The 24,064-nt window shown below is 31.2% G+C and overlaps 1 protein-coding gene across 2 annotated transcripts in view; it reads right to left on the bottom strand.

Annotated features, from left to right (window-relative positions):
* Window positions 1–24,064, bottom strand: part of LOC145242023 (protocadherin alpha-10-like) — a 38,865-nt gene that overhangs the window by 10,328 nt on the left and 4,473 nt on the right. For both annotated transcript variants that reach the window (XM_080104916.1, XM_080104917.1), the window contains exon 2: window positions 21,363–23,767. In XM_080104916.1, coding sequence (XP_079961042.1) covers window positions 21,363–23,767 — 2,405 coding nt within the window. The remainder of the gene's footprint in view (window positions 1–21,362; window positions 23,768–24,064) is intronic.

Here is a 24,064-nt window from a genome sequence, read left to right as displayed (position 1 = left end):
GATAGGCCCTGAACTGGCATCTAAGCTTCAGCCTCTGTCCCATCGACGAAACGTTGCATCCCTCTGCCTGTTCTACAAGTATTTTAATGGTGAATGCTCTGACGAATTGCAAGCACTTGTGCCCCCACAACGTGAACACCCTCGACAGACCCGACAGGCTGCAAAATCCCACCCCCACACTGTAGAGATCCCTAGATGTAAAAGATCTTTCTACTCCAGTAGTTTCTTCCCCAGAACTGCTAGACTTTGGAATTCCATTCCAGGTCTCTGCTTCTCCAACTGTACTGACGTGCAGAAGTTCAAGTGCAACGTGAACCGACATCTTGCTGCCCAAATCCCTACATAGTACCCCAGTAGTTGTTGCTCCTGATAGTAGCCCCCTACACCAAAGTGGCAATGTGCCTTGTTTGGGGTGAAAATGTAATAAAAAAAAATTTTTAAAAAAGGGGAGAGCACATACAGTGCTCAGAATTCCCAAATGGTCACCCATTTGATACTAGCCAAGCTCAAAGTATTTTAACTTCGATGATTTGACGAGCTGACGAGAACCAGTATGTTAACGTGATTATGCTATATATATATATATATATATATATATATATTATTATTATTATTATTATTATTATCAAAAAGATCCATGGGGGAAACTTTAACCCCCATCCCCCCAACACAGCAATTTCCTTTTAACCTTAAGAAAATTCAAATAAATTACGTAAAAAATATTCTCATTATTTGATTCAAATTTAATTAATTTAAATGGTTAAAATTCACAATGCTGAATTAATTGCTATCAAGATCTGTTAGTTAGAGTTAAGTTAAAGAAAAGGTTTCACTAAAATAATTCACCCACTTAATATACTATATGGGTGTAAGTGTTTGTTGATGTATGGTTTTGGTTATTATAATTGTATTAAAAAAAAAATAGCATATTTCCCACAATTATGCCAACTAATGTAGAGTGAATGATGAGAGAAAGTTGATGCCCGTTAGTTTGTCACAAGTTGCTTAGACAAGATCGCCTGCCCTTATCTGGTGTACATTTGTTATATTGTACTTATTAGATGGCGAATTATATATTTGTTGTTGTGTGTTCGTCTTAGAGTGTTCATATTAGTGCGATAGAGACAGGGTATATACCGTGTATATATAAAGAGGGTGCATGTAATACAGACGGTGACATGTAATAGACATTGAGAGGGGATTGATATATAGATAGAGGAGACATTGACATTTATACAGTTTGACAGTTCTGGGAGTGTTTCTATAAACATTATCTTTCTTTAACACATATATTTTTGAGATGATGATTCTCAGTTCTTTTATCATAAAGAAGGAACCAGTCATTACTTATAATACCTGAGGGGGGGGGACATTCAGACAGACAGAGCTGACATCCACCTTGGAAACGAAGGTAGAAGTTGAAATCATGTAGAAACTTTGAATTCCTTGAAAATTTCTGGAGTGTTCGTTTTTACAATAAGATTTAGATTCTGGAATGAACAAATTCATCTTTACCAGCCATATCTCTCTTTTTTTTTTGTCTACCCTATTTCTAAACCCTATCAACATACCCCCTCCCAAACGTCCTGGGTATGACTCAAAATTGCATCCAACAGTTAGAACCCAATTTAGGAGATTTCGATAGTGTAGTCACCCCTTAGTTGTCACTACTCCTATGTTCAGTCTGACGCGACCTATCACGACCCTTATCTGTGGGTTAAATAGAATCTAATGTTTACAAAATGCACACTATGAAACAAATTAATCTACAAACCAATCGTAAGCAAAATAGTTTCAAATCAATTTTGTAAAAGCTAGCTAGTTTCGTTCCATTTGGAACAAACCATTTGAATAACTAAGCTTTCTCTCAACTAGTGCGTAGTTTGAAATGATACGTTTTAGGGAATGTTCAATAAAATATTTCAGGTTAACTGATGTGACAGAGGCTTAGAAGAAAGGGCTTTATTCCACAATAAAAACGTTTTAATCATTTCAGATCTATGTTAATGAGTCATCTGTTCATATGGAGACAAAATAATTTCTAGTTATTGCAAATGAGTACATATGTAACAAATCATGTGATCAGAGTTGTACATCATTTCTATTCCTGCTAGTTGTAGCTGGAATGGTCATATGGAACATTTGACAGGAGGAATTTATAAGAATTAGTTTTCTTTAATCATAATCTATTGTTCTTTATTAATCATCAGTTTAAAAGAAATTATTATGAAAAAAAACAAACATTCTATTTAAATTGATAATTGTAATAAACTCAGATTGAATCTCTTTCTGTGGGCTCCATTATAGAAAGCATATTTTTTTATATATAAAGTTAAGACAACTCTCAATAATAAAGTATATGGCTACACTTTTCTATTAAATTGAATCCATGTTACAGGAAGAGTTATTTTTCAAGGTTATACTAAATAAAGGCACATACTTTGAATATCTTGCAAATGTAATCCTTTGTCATAAACGGTATTCTTCTTAAATTTATATAAGATATTGTATAAAATTATAATTACAGTTATAATATCTCGGTAAACTACCAAATTTACAGAAAACCTAATAATGATAGAAAATTCAAAAGAAGTCATAAAAAAAGCAAAAACAAATTTACATGAGATTTTGAAATATCTCTCGTGTACGCAGGTTCCAAAGCTTTTAGTGTAAAGCAGTTTAAAAATAGTAGGCATGGGAGATATGAAAATTGTCTGAGAATAAGATGATATTCTTTTCAAAGAATATTTTTTCATTTATTTTTACTATTGAGATAATCAGTTTCAATCTTTAAAATTTGCAGTGCACACACAAATATTTATATTAAAATTTGATGTTTGAAATCACTTTAAATTAATGTTTTGATATTGTAATTTTTATCGATTTAAAAGAAAATTAAGAAATACAAATTCTATATAAAGGAAGAAACAACTTAAATCCTGATTTTTTTTTCAGTGCTTGCAAGAAAGGGTGTTCTGTATATAGTAATGGGCATGTATATTGGTGGATAAGAAAGACACTTGGGTGTAGCAGCAATCATAGATTTGTAAGATTTCCTTTTTTGTGTGTGTAAAAGAAAAGAAAGGTAGGATTCTTGTGAAATATATAACCGATTGTATCATTGTATTTTTCACGAATATTATTGATAACATTGTTGAGTTTGTAGGCAAAAATAAATAAATTAAAAATACAATAATCAATGGAAATTTCTTGAAATATTTTTTATCTTAATGATCTGTTCATTCAAACCTGAAAACAGGAAATAATGGCACTTAAATAAAGAAAAAATATTTTGAAATAATTAATAAAACTGTCATTATCGTTTTACAAGAATCGAATCCATTTAAAAATCATAATTTGCCGAAATAATAACTTTAAAATAAAATCTTTTAATTATAGAAGAGTTAATTTATTTTAAGTTAAAATAACGAATAAAATTATATATACTAAATATAATTAGAATGTAATCATTTGATTTTGTTAATGCTTATCACAGAAAAATGAACGACTTTATATATTGATGCTATATTTAATAGCACAGCATTTGTGAAATCAGTTTAAACTTGAATATACATCATATGAAAATAAAATCTACTTAGTTCCTATTTACAATGCCTCTCCACCGGACAGAGTTAGACACCAGGGTCGTTTTTTAACATGGAAAAAAGGAATAAAAATTAAAAATTGTTTCAGTCATAAAGTATTTCCCCTCCTCTGACAGAGAACAAGAAATGTAAGTGCAGTATAAGCAGCTTGCATTTATAAATTTATTGTAAGGAAGAAGTTTTTTTAAAATATATAAAATATCTATTCACCTAAGTACTTTATAATCAAGAAAAACTGTTGGTATATATGGTATGGTTCCTTTTTGTTTCTTTTTTTTTTTTTTACTCATATTCACCTTAAACAAAGCACAGTCCCACTTGGGCATAAGGGGCTACTATTTGGGACCATATCTACTGGGAACTATGTAAGTAAATGAGCGAGATATTTGTTCACAACACATTTAAACTTCAGCATCAATATAATCTGGGAAGCGAAAACTGGGAGAGAATTCCAAAGTATAGCAGTTTAGGGGGAAAAATATTAGAGTAGAAAGCTTTCTGGCATCTAGGAATCTCTATTGTAAAAAGGTGGGATTTTGCTGCTTGTTTGGTTAGTCAGCGGTATTTATGTCGAGGGGGGCACAAGTGCTGTAAGTTCATCAGATTATAGTCCATTAAAATGCTTATAAAACAGGAATAGGGATGCCATATTGTGGTGATGGAGTTGGAGTTTTTATTGATAGTGCAAGACCTATTAGGTTGAAGAACTTTTTTAACCTTGTTTAAGAGCGAGAGACTAGTAGTAGATGTATCAGTCCAGATACGGCAAGAATACCCACGCAAGGGCGATGATGGTTTTATAAAGATATCAGATACTGTCAGGTGTGAATAATTTTCTAGCAGAGGGAGCCCACCTTCTTTGCAGCAAAACTGTCTTCAATGTATTTGTTCCAATTCATCTTGCCTGTGAATGGTAAGCCGAGAAGTTTGAGCAGTTTTCAGGTAGTATATTATTATCTAAAAAATTGCAAAAACACTAGAGAAAGACCTCCAATCTGTAGTGTAATGGAGACAAAAATGGATGGTCACATTCAATGCTGCCAAGACAAAGCTTGTTTCCTTTAATAATTACAACAAACCTTCTCAACCACCAATAGCTATGACTAAAGATAAATTACCTGAAAGTACTTCTTTCAAACTTCTTCGCTTAACATTCACAGGGAACATGAGCTGGAACAAATATATTAAGAGCATTGCCAAGACCGCTGCAAAGAAGGTGGGCTTTCTCTACTGTGCTAGAAAGCTACTTACGCCTGAAAGTATCCTGTATCTCTACAAGGCGACCATTCACTTATGTATGGAATATTATTGTCACATTATGGCTACTGCTTCTGCTACTAGTCTCTCGCTCCTGGACAGGTTCAAAAAAGAGTCGCCAACCTCATAGGTCCTAAACTGTCATTTAAGGTTCAACCTCTGTACTATCGACGAAATGCTGCATCCATCTGCCTGTTCTACAAGTATTTTAATGGTGAATGCTCCAACGAACTACAAGCCCTTGTACCCCTTCGGTGTAAATACCCCTAACAAACCCGATAAGCAGCAAAATCCCACCCCTACACAGTAGAGATCCCTAGATGTGAGAAAACCCTCTACTCTAATAGTTTCTTCCCCAGAACTGCTAGACTTTGAAACTCCCTTCTGGGTTCCTGCTTTCCCAACTGTACTGACATGCAGAAGTTCAAGTGTAATGTGAACAGACATCTCGCTGCTCAACTCCCTACATAGTATCTCTGCAACTTATCTCCCCGATAGTAGCCCCCTACATCAAAGTGGCACTGTGCCTTGTTTGGGGTTAAAATGGAATAAAAACATGTTCTTTTCAATGTATTTCAACATGCATTCGATAATGAAAAATGTTGAACTCTATTTGTATTAAAGACTTTTGGAAAATAAAAACTTTTGGCCGTATTTTTAAAAAATTCTTTAGTAAAAGTTGGAAATATATTTAAAATATTCTATTGAATTTTTTTAAAAGTATATGTGTTATTTATTTTTTTAGCATTTACAGTTAATAAATATGTTTCACTTGAAATTGATAAATTACATTTCTGTAAAAACTAAAAATTGAAGAAATATCTTTTTACATATAATGTGGTTGTATTATTATTATTATTGTTGTTGTTGTTAAATTTACAATTATTTCTAACTTATTTGTTAAAATTAAAAATTTTAAACATATTTTATGAGAACGTATAATTCAATATGTATTTTTGAATGAAATGAAGTGTGTCTTTTAAGAGAAGAATGATCATGTAAATCATTCAGAAATGTAAACTCATTAATTATACAGTGAATTCTCAGGTATTTTAAGTGTATTCAGCACTATATTTGATGTTACTTTATGTGATCTTTTGTTGTTAGCTTTATTGAGATTTAAAGAAAAATTCAAGTTAAAATTACGTATTTCTGAATACATCCGAGATGAACAACTTTATTATCATGATTAAGAAATTATAAAATAAATGTGGTAGATATAAATGTGACAAATATAAAGAACATTTTATGGAGCTTTATACAAGCAAAGTGAATTAGTGTATAGAGTACAAAATAGAACTAACGAAAATAAGAGATGACTTGATGAAGTAATAGAGAAGAAAATGGATGTTTGTTGTAAAGAAAAATACTTTGACAGTCTTATTTGGAATTTCAAAGCTGTAAAAAATATTTCAAGAAATAAGTGATGAAGTAGCAAGGAAAATAAAATAAAATAAGAAAACTGTTATAATTAATAATAGACAGACCAATATTTTTGCTGAAAAGAAAATTAACTTAAAAACGATACATAAAAAATGCCATAAAGAATTTAATAGAAAATCTTTAGAAAAGATACTAGGAACCAAAGACAATGATAACTTGACTGATAAATCAAGAAGATATTGATTATTCACATAAGTGAAACCATAATTATACCAAGTTATATCATATTAAAAGAGACAAAATAAGTGACGATTTAAAGAAAGAACACTTCAAGCAAAAATATTTAAAAAAAATACATCATTTAAAGATTTTTGCAATGAGTTATTCTATTCTTCAAAGAAATTTCAGATAGTTCTATTATTTATGACACTGACTACCGTATGCATGAGTAAATTCTATAATACAATAGATAGTATTTTAGCTTTGAAAAGATTCAGATGTAACATAAATCGGAAACAATATACAATTATAATATCTTCATGGAAATTCATTATTCAAAGTTTACAGTTTATTAAATATGCTCATTATTCAAATTATTAATTAGTGATTAATATTAAGATTATGTAAGAAATCTGGTCTTGAAAAACTGTATCATGATTAAAATCAGAGTTTTACATAATTATGGGAATTAGAATTTTAAGTTATTCAAATAACAGCAAAGTTAATGAAAACACTGACTACATTTAAAGGAAACATCTTTCCAGCAAGTAAGAAAAGTAATCATTTTGGTTTGGTTTGGTTTGGTTCTTTTGTTTTACGGCATATCAACCCTTTTCAGGTTATTTAATACCGAATCCAATTATTTTGGAAATAGTATTCATAATGCATCCAGTTATTTTGTTGAAGGTTTTTATTCTTCAAACTCTTTGTATATCCACTCGCTAATTTGTAGTGTTTGGTTTGGTTAATTCATAGTGGATTTTATCGTTTTTGTTCCCTGCCTCACAGAACATGAATGAGTTTTGCAATGGGAGAGGGAAAAGAGTTACAGTATTAATGCTTGATACATTTTAAGTTAGAAAAAAAGTCAGGAAATTGGGGAGATAGAAAGAGAAAAGAGAAATGGTAAGAAGGAAAAGGGGGGAAAAGGTGGGTTGTTTTTGTTTTTGGGTTTGCAAAACTTAATTAAGTTTTGCAAAAAGAAGTAGAAAAACAAAAAGTGTCAATGTTAGGTGTATTTCGACTCAGGAAGCCAATATCTTCTGACAGCCTGATCTTGTAGCACCAGTGATCATTTTAGATTGATATTGATTACATGTATGTATATATGTGCATGTGTATTTATATATATATATATATATATATATATATATATATATATATATATATATGGCATAATCATGTTGACACACCGGTTCTCGTCAGATCACTGATGTTAAGCAATGTTGAGCCTGGCTAGTACCATATGAATGACTATTTGAAAATTGGAAATTCAAGGCGCTGTCTGTGCTCTCCGCTGATCTCGATATTGTTTTCAGTTTTCCTGAACCTCCACTTACCACTGGTATTTAGCAACACCGACTCAGGTGAGGTGTGGTTGGAGATTGTGCAACTCTTGCCACAAAAATTCCATGTGCAAACACCCTTACAGTGGGTATCCATAGTTTGTCAAGAGTGAAGGAAGCTCCCATGTATATGTATGTATTGGTAGTATATGCGTATATATATATATATATATATATATATATATATATATATATATATATATATATATATATATATATATACGGAAAGACCCTAACATAAATCACGAAAAAGGTTTAAGGATGCTCTTCAAAACAACTTAAAACAACTTAAGATGGATGTTAATAACCGGGAAGTTCAATTGAAAGACCAATCACAAGGGAGGAAAAACATTGGAGAAAGATGTAAGGATTTTAGAGTGGCATGTATGTAGATTATAGAAAGTAGGATGAAAATATAGTGTCAGAGAATATACAACAGGAACTGAAGTTTACTGTGTAATAAGTTCCTTCTGTAAAAAGCTAGATTTGCAAATCATTTTAAATTACATAAAGACAAGATCGATACTTTTATGAGAAGGCTATAATAGCACGACTTCAAGTGCTAAGTTGTCATATTTGTGATTTAATCTACAAACGTAAATATGGCCTGTTGTGTCACATATGTGAACGTTCATATAGAACTTAAGCTGGGTTAAAGAGCCATGTACTTGCATGCAACTGCACAGCGCTTAACTGGATAGATATGTCTGCATGTACACACATATATGCCTGCATATGTGTGTGTATTTATATATGTATACATGATGAAAATCTTGGAAATAATATTCTAACAAAATAGAGAGATAAAAAAGGAACAAACCAAGTTATGTGTTCATCAACATTTCGTCTTTACTGCGAGACTTCCTTTGGATGAATGAAATTAAGAAAACATTTCTCTTATAAACAGACATCTTCTTTTACCTACACACACCAATAACACAATAATTTGCAACACACTAAACAAACTAGGAATTCCAATCATATAAGTCACATCACAAACTATAAAACAAACATTAAAAACAACAAAACATCTCCAAAACAAACCAATTTTCAATGCAGGCATATACACTGTTCCTTGCCAAAATCGCCATCATATATGCGTTGGTGAAACCCAACGTAGATTAGAGAAAAGGCTCAATGAACATAAAAGAGATATAAGAAATAGCAATTCTCTGAATGCATTATTATTTCATTCATTGCTGCATAATCATACTGTTGACTTCAAACGAGCAAAAATAGTTAAATTTATTTCAAATAAATCACAACCGAGACTTCTTGAATCAGCGCTTATCGCAAATTCAAGCACAATTAAACAACATGGAGGTTTCTATAACGTATCGCCATTAATAACTAAACTCTTAATAAAAGAACATAATTTAATTTTAGACATAGATTAACTCTCTCACACCATAGAAAACACCTCTTATAATAAGTAATATATATAATCAGTCACTAAATTACATAACAAAAATACGCTCATTTCATTTCAGTTACACATCCATATTTGAATTATAACATACATATTTGTTCCAAAAAGAATATGAATTGCTTCATATCTTCTTAAATATATTAACGACTATTTAACGTTATAATAAAAGAAAATAAAAAAAAATCTTACTATCTTTCACAACGCTATACCACCCTCCTTTTTTTGAATTTCCAATGACTTTTTCTCGTTTTTGAAATGGAACAAGGTCATACATTTCATTACATAAAAAATATATTTTCAAATATTTGTACTGGTGTTTTGTTTTCTTAATTTCATTCATCCAGAGGAAGTCTCGCAATAAAAACGAAACTTTGATGAACACATAACTTGGTTTGTTCCTTTTTTATCTGTGTGTGTGTGTGTGTGTGTGTGTGTGTGTGTGTGTGTGTGTGTGTGTAATTGACCGATGATCATATTTAACACAAGCATGATTGAAATATTTTCTGTTCTAGTTATTTTGTTATCCATTGCTATTTTAGATGCTTAGTTATTTTTATTTATTTTTATGTATAGATTTATCATAAAGTAAAGCTTATTCTATGTCTATAGTTAATTGCTATTTACATTTTATAGTTTAGTAATCTAGATAGTTATAAATTTAAAACACAGACAGTAAATACAAAAAATACTCCTTAGTTTTTTTACTATACTGTTGCCTGTGATATCCTGATATATACTAAGTTGAAGTTTGATTACACCCAAGTTTTATATCTATCAAATTATATATTAAATATTATTTTTGACTTTTAGGCCTATGAGATGCTTTCATAGAATTATCACACACACACACACAAATAAATATTTGTCTGTTTGTTTACAACAAACTATCAGCTAGAGCACTGTTAAGCATTGGGCAGATGTTTACGAGTATCTAATAGACATTTGATGAACCATTTATGAGTACCGATTCTTAGTCCTGTGGTTAGAGCTGCCGACTGTCAATGCGATGGTTGTAGGTTCGATCCACGGCTGGGGACAGGTGCTAGTCTCGCCGCACTGATGAGGTGTGATACAAGGAAACAGTACTATATGTGGATGACTTTTATATATATATATATATATATAAATTTGTAGTATTCCGAATTATACTGTGTTAATATAATTCAGTAATTGTTTATATACCAATAAATTTAAGCCAAAAAGGAGAGATGACTTAAAAAGTAAGCTACAAAATTATCATATTTCATAATTGAGCATTCATATACTGTTTTAACGAAACCAAGACTTCAAGAAATGGATTGATAGCAACAAAAAGTGTATTTCATTGTTAGTTACAATTGTTGCAAGACCATTTCGATAAATTCAAACAATATGTCGTTTGAAAATTTTCACAAGAACAGAGTTATTAAATAAATTATTGTTTGAATTTGTCAAAATGGTCTTGAAACAATTGTAACTAACAATGAAATACACTTTTTGTTGCTATCAACCCATTTCTTGAAATCTTGGTTTTTGTTAAAACAGTATATATATATATATATATATATATATATATATATATATATATATATATATAAGGAACTTTGTCTGTGTGTGTATGGGAATTTGTTCCCTACAGATTCGAAAACGGCATATCCGCTTTTTATGAAATTTCACATGAAGGTACTTTATGTGCCTGGCAGTGTTTTTAAAATGTCTTCGAAAAGTATCGATAATAAAAAAAATATCTGATAAAAGAAGGAACAGGCGATTTTGACCAAAGTTAACACCTTACATAGCCTAACATCACAAGCAAATTTGAGAAGTTTTATTACCACACAAGCCAAAAGACCCGACATATAAAATCAACAGTAAGTTCTTTGATATGACACAGGCACGTTCGAAATATTTTTGTTTAGAGCACAACTGAACCATGATATTTGACTTTTTGCATTGTAAACTTAAATTCAAGTCATTATCACTGCACAAGCAGTAAGGCCAGGCATATAAAATCAACAATAGGAGCGTGTCCAAAGTGAATGTTTCCGTTAAGAGTACAATTGAAGCATGATACTTTAATTCAAGCCATTATATATAAAAAATAATTTTATAAAATCAACAGTGCAATGTAGACTATGATATATTACGAACCAAGTCACTGTGAAGAGACATGTAAAGCTTCTTCCCAATGGTAAACATGTATGTATTATTGGTTGCAGTTGTTAGAGAAAAATATGTTAACCAGATAAACTTGTTTTATAGAGGTCCAAGAATGAAATATTTGTATAATAATCTACTACAAATATCTTAATTGATTTTTTATGAATAACTATTATCACTGAGATCAAATAAACAGTAAAAAATGAGTAATTGAGTAATGAAAGTCAGCAATCTGTATAGCAACCCAGTAGCATTCAAATCAAAGTATGCTTAAAGAATATGGACTATTTTACATTTTTATTGCTATAGTTGATAAATATAATATATTTCAATAAATTTATTAACACAACAACAAATCAATACTAACTTGTTACTTATCATAAACTTTACTTTTTAAAAAGTTTTTTTTTTACTTTTAACAAAATTTCTAATAACATACTGTTGTCGTATATAACGTGCATTCTTATTTTTTATATTGAGCTACAACAGCCTTGAACATATTGTTAGTAAAGCTTAATTAATACTTCCACACATATAGTATGAAAGTATATTTATGATAAGTATGGGAACTTTTTTTTGTGACTGTTTTTATATCTGAGTAGTGCTTTCTCTAGCTAACCAATCTTTCAGATTCGTTGGGTTTATTATCATTTGGCTATTTATTTCCATCAGCCAATAGGTGTTAAGCTCTTTGATTTAGAGGTTTTGGTGCTCACCAGAACTGTCAAATTAGCAAATATAACTTTACCTTGACACGTGGGAACTAAAATAATTTTCTGTTCTATTTTGTTAACTATTGCCGTTTTAGATTTATTTTGGAGTGCAAAGTTGAATCAAAGAATTGAAATCACCATGTCGATTGAATATCATAAACATTATCACTAAATATATCCTTACAAAAAGTTTTTATTTCCACTGCATATGGCTGAACGACCTAAAATACTCATGTAATGTCTGCATATATTTTGGCAAAACATAAAAAATACACTTGGGAGAGGGGGTCGTATATTAAAGGAGTATATCTTTCTAAATATTTTTCTAAAACGTTTTCCTTGTAATTGATTGAAAATAGTGAAGCAACTAAAGATTTATTTCTCTTTTAAAACAAAGCCAACTTTTTTTTTTTTTTAAAAATTCAATTTTCACTCCAAACAAGGCACAGTGCCACTTTGAAGCAGGGGGCTACTATCAGGGATTTAATTAGCGGGGGTCATTATGAAGGGAGATGAGTAGAAAGATGTTTGTTAACATTACACTTGAACTTCTGCATATCAGTGCAGTTGGGAAAGCAGAATCCCGGAAGGGAGTTCCAAAGACCCGCAGTTCTGGGGAAGAAACTATTGGAGTAAAAGGCTTTCTTGCACCTAGGGATCTCTACTGTAAAGGAATGAGACTTAGTAGCTTGTCGGGTTTGTCGGGGGTAGTTACGTCGGGGAGGTACAAGTGTTTGCAGTTCGTCAGAGCATTCACCATTAAAGTATTTGTAGAACAGGCAGAGCGATGCAACATCTCGTCGATGGGACTGAGACTGAAGCCTAGATGACAGTTCAGGACCTATCAGGTTGGCGACTCTCTTTTGAACCCTGTCCAGGAGCGAGAGACAAGCAGCAGATGCACCAGCCCAGATGTGACAACAGTACTCCATATATGGGCGAATGGTGGCCTTATAGAGGTATAGGATACTGTCAGGCGTAAGTAGTTTTCTAGCACGGTAGAGGGAGCCAACCTTCCTTGCAGCAGCCTTGGCAATGCTCTCAATGTATCTATTCCAGTTCATATTCCCTGTAAACATTAGGCCGAGGAGTTTAAAAGAAGTACTTTCAGGCAATGTGTTCTTGGCCATTGCTATTGGTGACAGAGAAGGTTTCTTGTAGTTGTTGAAGGAAACAAGCTTAGTCTTAGCAGCATTGAATGTGACCATCCATTTTTGTCCCCATTCTACTACAGATTGGAGGTCATCCTCTAGTGTTTCTGTCATTTCCTTGGATATGTGTTCATTTGTACATTAGTTTGTCGTTAGTTAACAAAATGCTCTTTGAATGTTTTCATAAACAATTGAAAATAGTTAACGATTGGAATAGAAAAGTTAAAAAAAACCCTCCGTCCCCATCTTAAGAATAAGTTTCTCAATTAGATTGCTACTATTCAGAAATAATTTCTTAACATGAGAACAACGAGGCGGGGATGCATTGTTAACTATTCTGTACGTCCTTCTATGAAAGAATATTCCTATTTTTACCATAATTATAAAGATTTGGTCGGTTATTTCTACTGTCAACATAACATAAATGGAATAGATTGATTTGTTTTAATGTATAAAGATAAACAAGATACTACTACTACTACTACTACTACTACTACTACTAACAGCAATAATGGCAAATTTGTAGATTAACACCCTTACCGAAAACATCCCACAAAATTAATTTTTTTAGGTGATTATGTGTGAACACTTTGAAAAAATTGGAAAGAAAAAAAATGATTATAGAATTCATACTGGGAGATAAGTTTTATACATAAATTTAACATAAAATGATTATCATTTCCAGGCCATTTTAACTTTTTAGGGCTCTTTACTAAATTTGTTTTCTACTAACCTTAAGTCCGACTGGCAAGGTTGTAAAACTATACTCAATTGCTTAATAAAGTAGACCACACCCTCCAAAAATAAACACACAGAATTTATCTTTCAGAAAAAATAACAATTTTTGGTTAACTGCTTCAAAATACTAAAATATCTTTGAAATGGGAGCTCATTTTACGTTAAATTAATATGTGAAGCAAATTCCCCACTTTAAATTCATAAATAATTTATATTTTCCCTTCCCATCAAGTTTTTCAGGGTTCAAATGTAACTATATATCAATAAAAATGAACGTGTCTGTCTGTCTGCGTGTCTGTGTGTCTGTCTGTCTGTGTACATTTCCCTACGCATTAACTCTGTCAATTTTCAGTCTACAGACTCAAAATTTGATATACAGGATGCTGAGATTTGGGAAAATCTTTGCAATTCGTTTTCGGCCAAAAATTTCGCTGGTAAGGGGTCAAAGTTCAACGATTTGACCTTTAAGAACTCGACCAAACTCCTCTGCCAATTTTAGATATAGGTTCCTTGACATGGATCTAACTTGATAACTTGATTTGAGCCTAAAACAATAAATGTTAAGGGTCATAATAGGAGTCAAAATTAAAAAAAAATTGACCGCTTCATCTCTACCAAATTATTCAGACAATTTCTGGTCTAAACATTTGAAATTTTACATAAAAGGTATTCAGAGATAGGGCAAGTTTTTTAATCGGTTTGGGTCGAAAATTTGAGCTATCAATATATAAATGTATGTATGTATGTTTGCATGTCTGCCTAAAACTTTTGACAGAGGCAGCGAATTTTCACAAGGTCAGTAATGTTTTGAAGCTCGACCCTTCAGACGACAAATACCGAAAACTTGGCTAAAAACATTAATTTCTTCACCCTTAACTGGGCACTTTTCAACAGGGAGGGGTCGCTTTTTTTTCGAAAGTCATCCCCTCTTTTCAATTGTCTATCCTTAATTTAAACCCACGTCACTTCCGGTTTGGTGGTCGTCGTAACAGCAAAGATGTTATGTTTTTTCCCGTTCATTTCCTCCTTCGTGGTACGGGTTTGAGCCTGCCTTCCTACTACCACCTTCTTTTTTTTTTTTGCTCAACACACACCTCCAAACACCCGGGCAACGCCAGGCTGAAATGCTAATCACTTAAAACGGTAGAATATTATTTTAGTTTGGAGGAGTGAGTTAGTTGAGGATGTTAATCTGAAATAATACTTATGAGATTTTATATAGTAAAATAATCTATTTAGTTTCCACAAATATGCATTGAAGCTTATATATGGAAGAAAATCAATTTTTAAATTTTTTAAAAGCGTCAGTAATTGGTGTTTTAATTTATAAAAGACAGTTTAAATATTTTAAAATAGTTTTTTAAAAATACATTTACATTTTAATGTTGGCAAATTTTCATTATCTTTCATGTGTATTTTGTCAATGAAAGAGAAATGTAATAAATAAAGCACCAAGCTGTTTTCATAATATCATTAATCAAGAATCATTTTTATTAGCAATCCTTGATTTTATTGTCTTCTATAGCCATGCAAATGACCTATTATTATATTTAGAAATGTATTTTACAATCAATATACAAACATGGGAGGTGAGAGGGAGCTAACTTCAAACTAAGATGGATCACTTTAAAGCAGGCATATCTAAGTTTAAGTAAGTACTAAATAATCAAAGGTTGTTTCATACAGAGGCGTGAAAATTCACAAATTCATTTATAACTAATTCAACTCAAAAGGAGCTTGTGAAAATGTATAAAGTTCTTTTTTCACACCTTTTGGCCCCTGCAATATTTGCCAATGCTGATTGAGGGACCGGAAAAAAAATCTACCTGACAAAACACCAGATAAAAGTACAACAGCATAAAATAAATAAATTAAAAATATTAAATTAAACATTTTTTATATTTTACTTTTGATTTAAGTAACAGTGATGTTTAACAGTGTTTTTCTTGACAAAAAATGTTTATTTAATTTTTAAACATTTTTTGGGCCTATGTATGTACATAAACTACATTCTTCTAAAAGTTACCTTGCGAATTTATGCAAACTTCCAATATTTGTGTCATTTTTCTACGCAAATAAAATAAATGTTCATCATATTTTGATGTTATAATGATATATAGATCTTAGTTTTACTTCTAGTTTAAAAATGATAAATATTTATCATTAGTACCAGCAATGGAAAATTAAATTTTAAATGTTTTTGGAATCAGTAATTAAGCTCAAATTTTTCCAATTCCTCAGTCCGACTCTGATTAATTATCTCAACCGGCCGGCGTTGCCCGGGTGTTTGGAGGTGTATGCTGAGCCAAAAAAAAAAAAAAAAAGGATAAATTTTTTAAACTTTGACTCCTATTATGACCCCTTAACATTTATTGTTTTGGGCTCAAATCAAGTTATTAAGTTAGATCCATGTCCAAGGAACCTATATCTAAAGTTTCAAGTGTCTAGACACAAAATTGTCGGAGGAGTTTGGTAGAGTTCTCAAAGGTCAAATCATTGAACTTTGACCACTTAACAGCCAAAGTTCTGGCCGAAAACTGATCACATCTATTTTCCCCAATCTCAGTACCCTGTATATCAAATTTCGAGTCTGTAGACTAAAAATTGACAGAGTTAATGTGTAGGGAAATGTACACAGACACATACACAGACAGATACACAGACACGTTCACTTATATATATATATATATATATATATATATATATATATATATATATATATATATATATATATACACATATATATATATATACACACCCCTTGTAATATTTTTTATGGATGGGAAGTTCTTGGAAAGAAACTCTCTTCATGAAAACTGTTTGATTTTAAGTACATAGAGGAGGAAGGAAAGTTCTTTGCAATGGTTATAAGAAGACAGGTTCTTGCTATGAATGTTTTATGGGAGGGGGTAGATATTGGAGCTCTGTCGATCACCTACCATGGAAATAATGATGTAGTAGAGAAGACTGGCAATATCTCTTATGTGAGAAAGGAGGTGTAGAAAAGGCGGTATATATATAATATAAAGCTGAATGTGTGTGTGTGTGTGTGTCTGGTCACGAATAGGCTCCTATATGGTGGACTATATTAAAAAACTAATTACATATAATGATAGAAGATGTATCTAGATACAGGAATGGGTATGTTTGATCTGGCAGAACGGTGGTTCATTAAAATTGTGGGGTCTGCATTCGCGCCTGGTCCAAAAAGTATGGAAATAAAAAATTTAAAAATTTAAAAAAAAAACGTTTACAAGGGTTTTTGATATAGATGTACATAAGAATACTTTGATATGTATGTTTTAACTTAAATAGAGATGGTATAATAAAATTGTGGGGTCTGCATTCGCGCCTGGCCTCCATAGATTGGAAATAGGCACAAACTTTAATAAAGACTTTTCATATCTATCTGCGTAAGTATACTTTGATAATTATGTTTCAGTTTGTAGAAATATGGTATAATGAAATTACGGGGTGTTCGTTCGCACCTGACCTCCATAGAATGGAAATATGCCATAAAGTTTAACAAGGTTTTTTAATATAGATCCACAGAATATTGTGATAAGTGTTTCAGTGTGAACAGGTATGGTATAATAAATTATGGGGTTTATCTATTTTATTTTTACTTTCATTATATTTTGCTTTGGTTTTGATACCCCCAAATTCGAAGCTATCTTATTACATCCCTTCCTTTTCATAACCTATCATACTTTCATAAATCAAAGTCCATTTTCTGTAGGCTGTAGGCTGTTTTTGAACCCAGTCAACGACGGGTACTTTTGCTAGTGTATATATGTATATATATATATATATATATATATATATATATATATATGATAAAAATAATGGAAATAGTATTCTGACAAAATAGAGAAATAAAAAGGAACAAACTGTATTATGTGTTCATCAACTTTTCTTAATCTCATTCATCCAGAGGAAGTCTCGAAATAAAGACGAAACGTTGATGAACACATAATACGGTTTGTTCCTTTTTATTTCTTTCTCTCTCTATATATATATATATAGTCATCACATACAGTACTGTTTCGCTGTTTCACAGCTCATCAGTGCGGCTAAACAGGCAACTATCTCAAACCTCAACTTGAAACCCGACCGTCTGTACGACAGTCAAAGCTCCTAACCACTACGCTATCGGCGGCTACAGTGTGAGTCATGAGTTTTCGCGATGTTTTAGCAGTTCAGTCCGGCTTTGCCTATATACTGTTCATAGCTTTATGTGCATATGTATATATATATATTAAAACGTTTGACTCATGTCCAGGTAACCTATATCTAGAATTTCAAGTGTTTAGACTCAAAATTGGCGGAGGAGTTTGGTAGAGTCTGCAAAGGTCAACTCTTTCAAATTTGACCTCTTGGCAGCCAAATTTTCGCCGAAAAACTGATTAAAAGGCTTGCTGCATGTCCTAATACTCTTTATGTAAAATTTCAAATGTTTTGACCTAAAATTAGCTGAATAGTTTCCTAGAGACCGCAAAGGTAAAATCTTTTGAACTTTGACTCCTTGGCGGTCAAAAACCGATTAAAAAGCTTGCCCTATGTCTGAATACACTTTATGTAAAATTTCAAATGTTTAGACCAAAAAGTGGCTAAGTAATTTGCTAGAGACCGCAGAGGTGAAATGTTTTTAAACTTTGACCCCAATTTTGACCCTTTAACATTTATTGTTTTGGGCTCAAATCAAATTAAAAAGTTTGATCCATGTTCAAGTAACCTACATCTAAAATTTCAAATGTTTAGACCCAAACTTGACGAATGAGTTTGGTAGAATTTTTAAAGGTCAAATCGTTGAACTTTGACCTCTCGACAGACAAATTTCTGGCTGAAAACCGATTAAAATGATTTTCCCAAATCTCAATATCCCTTTTGTCAAATCTTGAGTGTAGACTGAAAATTGACAGAGTAGTTTGGTAGGCAAATGTACACACACAAACGCACACATACAAACACAGACAGACAATTTCACTTTCATATATATATATATATATATATATATATATATATATATATATATATATATATATATATATATAATGTGTGTGTGTATGTATCCATGTAGATATATATATAGAGAGAGAAGTGTAAAAAGGGAGCTATACATACACACAGTTCATTATATGTACGCTCATCTATAAGAATACATTCCTTTATATATGAGGGTGGATAAAAAAATTGCAGAATTTTTAACATCAGTAAAACTATCAAGTTTAAACAAGTTAAAACATGTTTGAACTGTTCACTGGTGTTTACCTTAATTTTAGTTACCTACGATGAGTTTCATGCAAGCCTCTGTATTGTTCAAACTCTCTAAAAGAAAAGCTATTTTTCGACGTTCCAAAACAAATATTTTGAGATTAGGTTGAATATCAAATTTCTGGTAAAACTCGAATGGAAGGGAATACAGATCGCTGAGGATTTGAAAAAAGTTTATGGAACTTGTGCTTCAAAAAAAAACCCCCAAAAAGCTACTGTCTACAAGTGGATTCAGCAATTCAAAGAAAGAAGAGACACTCATTGCTTGGGAAGACCTAGAACCTCCAAAAGTGACAAAAACATTAAGATTGCTGAAAATTTGTATTGAAGGAGATTGACAAATAATAGCAATCTACACTCTACATTTGTAGACATTTCGTATGGTTCGACGAATTCAATTCTTCATGATAATTTTGAACTAAGCAAGCTTTCAGCATGAAAGGTTTCAAAAGCATGATGATCAACAGAAACTTTAAAGTGATCGCCTTAACAGTATTGTACCAAATTGAAGCAGATAAAGAGTAGTTTCTGGCAAAAATTATAACCAAATATGAAACTTAAATTTACTAGCATGGTCCAAATCCATAAAACAGTCAAAGCTATGGTTCCCATGTGGATCTTCAGGACTTATCAAGTTCAAATCTGAAAAGTCAATTTAAAAAGTGACGGTCACGGTTTTCTGAAATCAGATATGTGATACTAATAGATTATCTAGGAAATCACACAACAATTACAGAAGTTTACTATAATGGAGTTAAAGGACACTTTTATTACATATCTGAAAGGGAAACTTGGTTCTGAAAACTTCCTCTAGAATTCTTCAAAGATGGTCTTAGAACCTGGAAACATCAACTTGAGAAGTGCATTGACCTGATTGGCAACGATATTAAGAAATAAACTCATATATATATATATATATATATATATATATATATATATATATATATATATATGTATGTTTGTTTATGTAAAATAAATTGAAAATTCTGTAAACTTTTGATCTGCCCTTGCGCATATAATCACTCTCTCTTTTTCTTTTTTCTTTCTCTCTCTCTCTATATATATATATATATCCATATATATCTATATATCTATCTATCTATCTATCTATCTATATATATATATATATATATATATATATATATATATATTACAAAAATATTCATATAAAATCATAGAATTACATCGATAATTTAATTTTTACATATAAATTATATTTCTGATGAGCCAAACAAAAACAACACCCGCAGTTGAATTTTTATAATAGTGGAGTTTTTTTTCCAAATTAATTAATTTCAAGAGGTAGTGTGATGAATTGTTTGACTTGCTATTTGCTTTCATGTTTTCTTTTACTGCATGAAATGATTTCATCTGGAGATGAGAAAAAGACATGGGTTTTATTCACTAATTTTTGTATGAAGAAATGAAAATACATAGCCACATATGCATATATGTTCCTATTGTTAAGACTAATCTTATATCGCCATTTTGTTTTTATTTATATTTATTTGTGCATCATGTACAATTATATTTTGTGTTTTATCTATATTTACTTGTGTATCATGTACAATTATATTTTGTGTTTTTATCTATATTTATTTGTGCAATATGTATAATTATAATTGCTTCTTTTAAATAAAAAGTAAAATAAAAGGAATTATTTTTAATATATTAATTCACCAATGACTTAATTTTATCAGTAGAGAAAGTAATTTATCTTAATAATTTTAGTTTGGAAATATTTGAAATTCACGAAATAAGCATTATAGTATTGGTATATGTTTCAACTTTCAAAACTATGTTGGATGCTTGATTGTAAATCAGTCCAATAAATCCAATAAATATTATTTGCATACATATTTTATCATCTACAATTTTAACAGAAATTCTCTTGAATATTAAGCTATACAACAACAAAAAAAAGAACTCATTCAATTTGGAATTTTATCAGAAAATAGAGGTACTTTATTTTGTCAAGAAGCTTTAAACACTGTACCAATATACACTTTTGTAATAGTATTCTGTTTTGTGTGCAGAAGCTCTAATCACATTTATTAGAACTTTTATTTTCTTCATTCTGTATGTTATTAGAAAAATATTAAACATACCTGATGTGTGAACTCTGTTGATGTCCTTGGTTTTAGTGGCGAACTTCTTTGTCCACCTCCGAATTCCTCCCCAAAATGAGGTATTCTTCTTGATTCTGTGAAATGACTGTTCTTTTTCTCTTGTTCTAGCACTGTTCCAGGAACATCAGTGCAAGAACTTGTATGGTAGGAGGGACATATTAAGTGTCTTTGTTCACTCACACATCTATGAGGTGTAGTTATTTCTTCTTGTGGAATATGTCTCCGATGACAATAACGTAGAATGCATATTGATGTTGAAGCAGTAATAATAACTGACACAGTTACAGCTACCAATGTAATTATTACAACTAAGTTTAGGTGTATTTTGACATCATTTTTTATATGTACAGCATTTAAGATTTCAATTGTCTTATTGCTTACAGTCAAGGTCAAATAAATTGTAGTTGTTGCTGATAAAGCGGGAGTACCACTATCCTTGACTGTGAACTCTAAGTCATATGTACCAGCATCTTGATGAGTAACCGCACGTGTAAAAGATAAAAGACCAGAGTAAGGGTTGATCATAAACAATTGTTTATTATTGCCAGAAGAAATTCCATATTTAAGAAAAGCATTTTCTCTACTATCACTATCTGCAGCTTTAAGAACTGTAATGTTTTTAGTATGTTGTGGATAATAGACTATATCCATTGTGAAAGGATTAATACTAGGAAATGTAAAATATGGTGTGTTATCATTTTCATCATTGACCTCAACAATAACATTCACAGAATTATTTAATGACGGTATTCCATTGTCTTTAACAAAAACTTGAAACCTATAAATATTTTGAAATTCATGATCTAATGAACTAATGGTGGAAATTAATTCATCTTCCGTAATTTGGAATGGTAGAAATTCTTTATTGTTTGTTCGTAGAGAATAAGTTAGTCTACCACCAGGACCGAGGTCTGGATCTGTGGCATTAATGAAACCAACTTGGATTTTTGACTTTTGATTTTCATCAATTTTAAATCTGTATATTTCTTTGAAAAATTGGGGCCGCACATCATTTATATCCGTTACATTGATGGAGAATACTTTTTCTGCATGAAGTGGTGGAGATCCTTGGTCATAACATTTGATGATTATTTTATGATGATCCTCTATCTCTCTATCCACTGGATTTTTCAGAATTATCTTATACCTTTTTAAGCTTAAACTCTGAAGTTGGAATTTATCATGATGTAGATCACATTTAATTACTCCATTCTGTCCTGCATCATGATCAGTTACTTTCACATAGCCAATGAAACTGCCAACTTCAATATCCTCAGCAATTACAGTTGTGTTTGCTGTAGATCTAAAAACAAAATTGGTGTCTATTATTGGAGGGTTATTCTGTTGGTTGATTATATTTATTAAAACCATTGCAAGTGAATTCAATGGTGGATTGCCTCCGTCTATTGCTTCAATATATAACTTGTGTAGTAATTCTTGTCCTAAAGAAAATTTTTTCCGCAGGAATATTTCCCCATTATTTTTATTTAGCATGAAATGCAGCTTTGCTGTGTCAGATGTTTTTGTGCTCAAATGATAAGTAATTCGTCCATTTTCTCCTGAATCTAAATCGTTTGCTGACACAATAATGACAGGTATATTTCTTTCATGTTCATTATTCACTGATATATTGTAAGATTTCTGAGAGAATACAGGAATGTTATCGTTTACATCCATAACAGTGATATGAATATCCAAAATACTTTGTCTATGAGGAGATCCTTGATCGTTGGCAACCACTTGGATCATGTAAGAGTCTTTAAGTTCTCTGTCTAGTCTTTCTTTTAATAATATGCTGAGATCAGATGTACCGTCTACTCTTTCTAAAACAGCTAAAGAGAAAGGTTCATCTTTATTTTTCTTTAGTTGATAAGTAATCTGAGAATTTATGATACCAACATCTTTATCAACAGCATTAGGTATTGATCGTTTAGCACCTTTTCTATCATCTTCAGAAAATTCTATACTGACTTGTTTGTTAGGAAACTCTGGCTGATGATCATTGATATCTTGTATGATCACTTTGACTTCTAATAGTTTAATAAAAGATGTTCCTTTACGTATTGCTACATCTATCATTTGAAAACATTCTCTCTCTCGTTTGCACATAGATTCAGCATCTAACATCTTACTTGTATACAATTTTCCTGTGTTCTTTGAAACATGAAAGAAGTTTCCATTGACGCTCTGTTGTAATATATTAAATGTAATTAAGTTGTCACTTTGAGTTGTTTCTCTGTCCATCAATTGTAAATCAAGAGCAATGTCGCCAACCAAAGTTCTTGGGACCCTTCCTTCTTCTACATAGTAAGTGAGGTCTACACAGAAGCATCTGTGTATAACAAATAGTATTACATATTTTGGTATGTCCATTTTTGTTAGATCTGTAAAAGAAATCAAAAATAACTTTTATTAGTTATATAAATTTACTTAGAATAACATATCTAATACATAAAAACAAAATCAAACTCGTGCATTAAAAAAATGTATGAACTGTATGAGAACTGATATTTTATATTATTTTCAAAAGAAAAATACTTAATTTAATGAAGATTTTATGTTTGTATGTTAAACCTTCAAGTACTTATTTTAAATGATCAAAGTTAAATAACCCAACCATTATACTTAGCTACATAGATACATAAAGATAATGATGCCTTATTTAACACTGTATTCCTTTT

Source organism: Euprymna scolopes, chromosome 21 (genome assembly GCF_053919585.1).
Source record: "Euprymna scolopes isolate OS-2025 chromosome 21, ASM5391958v1, whole genome shotgun sequence".
Classification (NCBI taxonomy): domain Eukaryota; kingdom Metazoa; phylum Mollusca; class Cephalopoda; order Sepiida; family Sepiolidae; genus Euprymna; species Euprymna scolopes.
The sequence above is the reverse complement of the archived record's forward strand: the minus strand, read 5'-3'. Positions and strand labels throughout refer to the sequence as shown.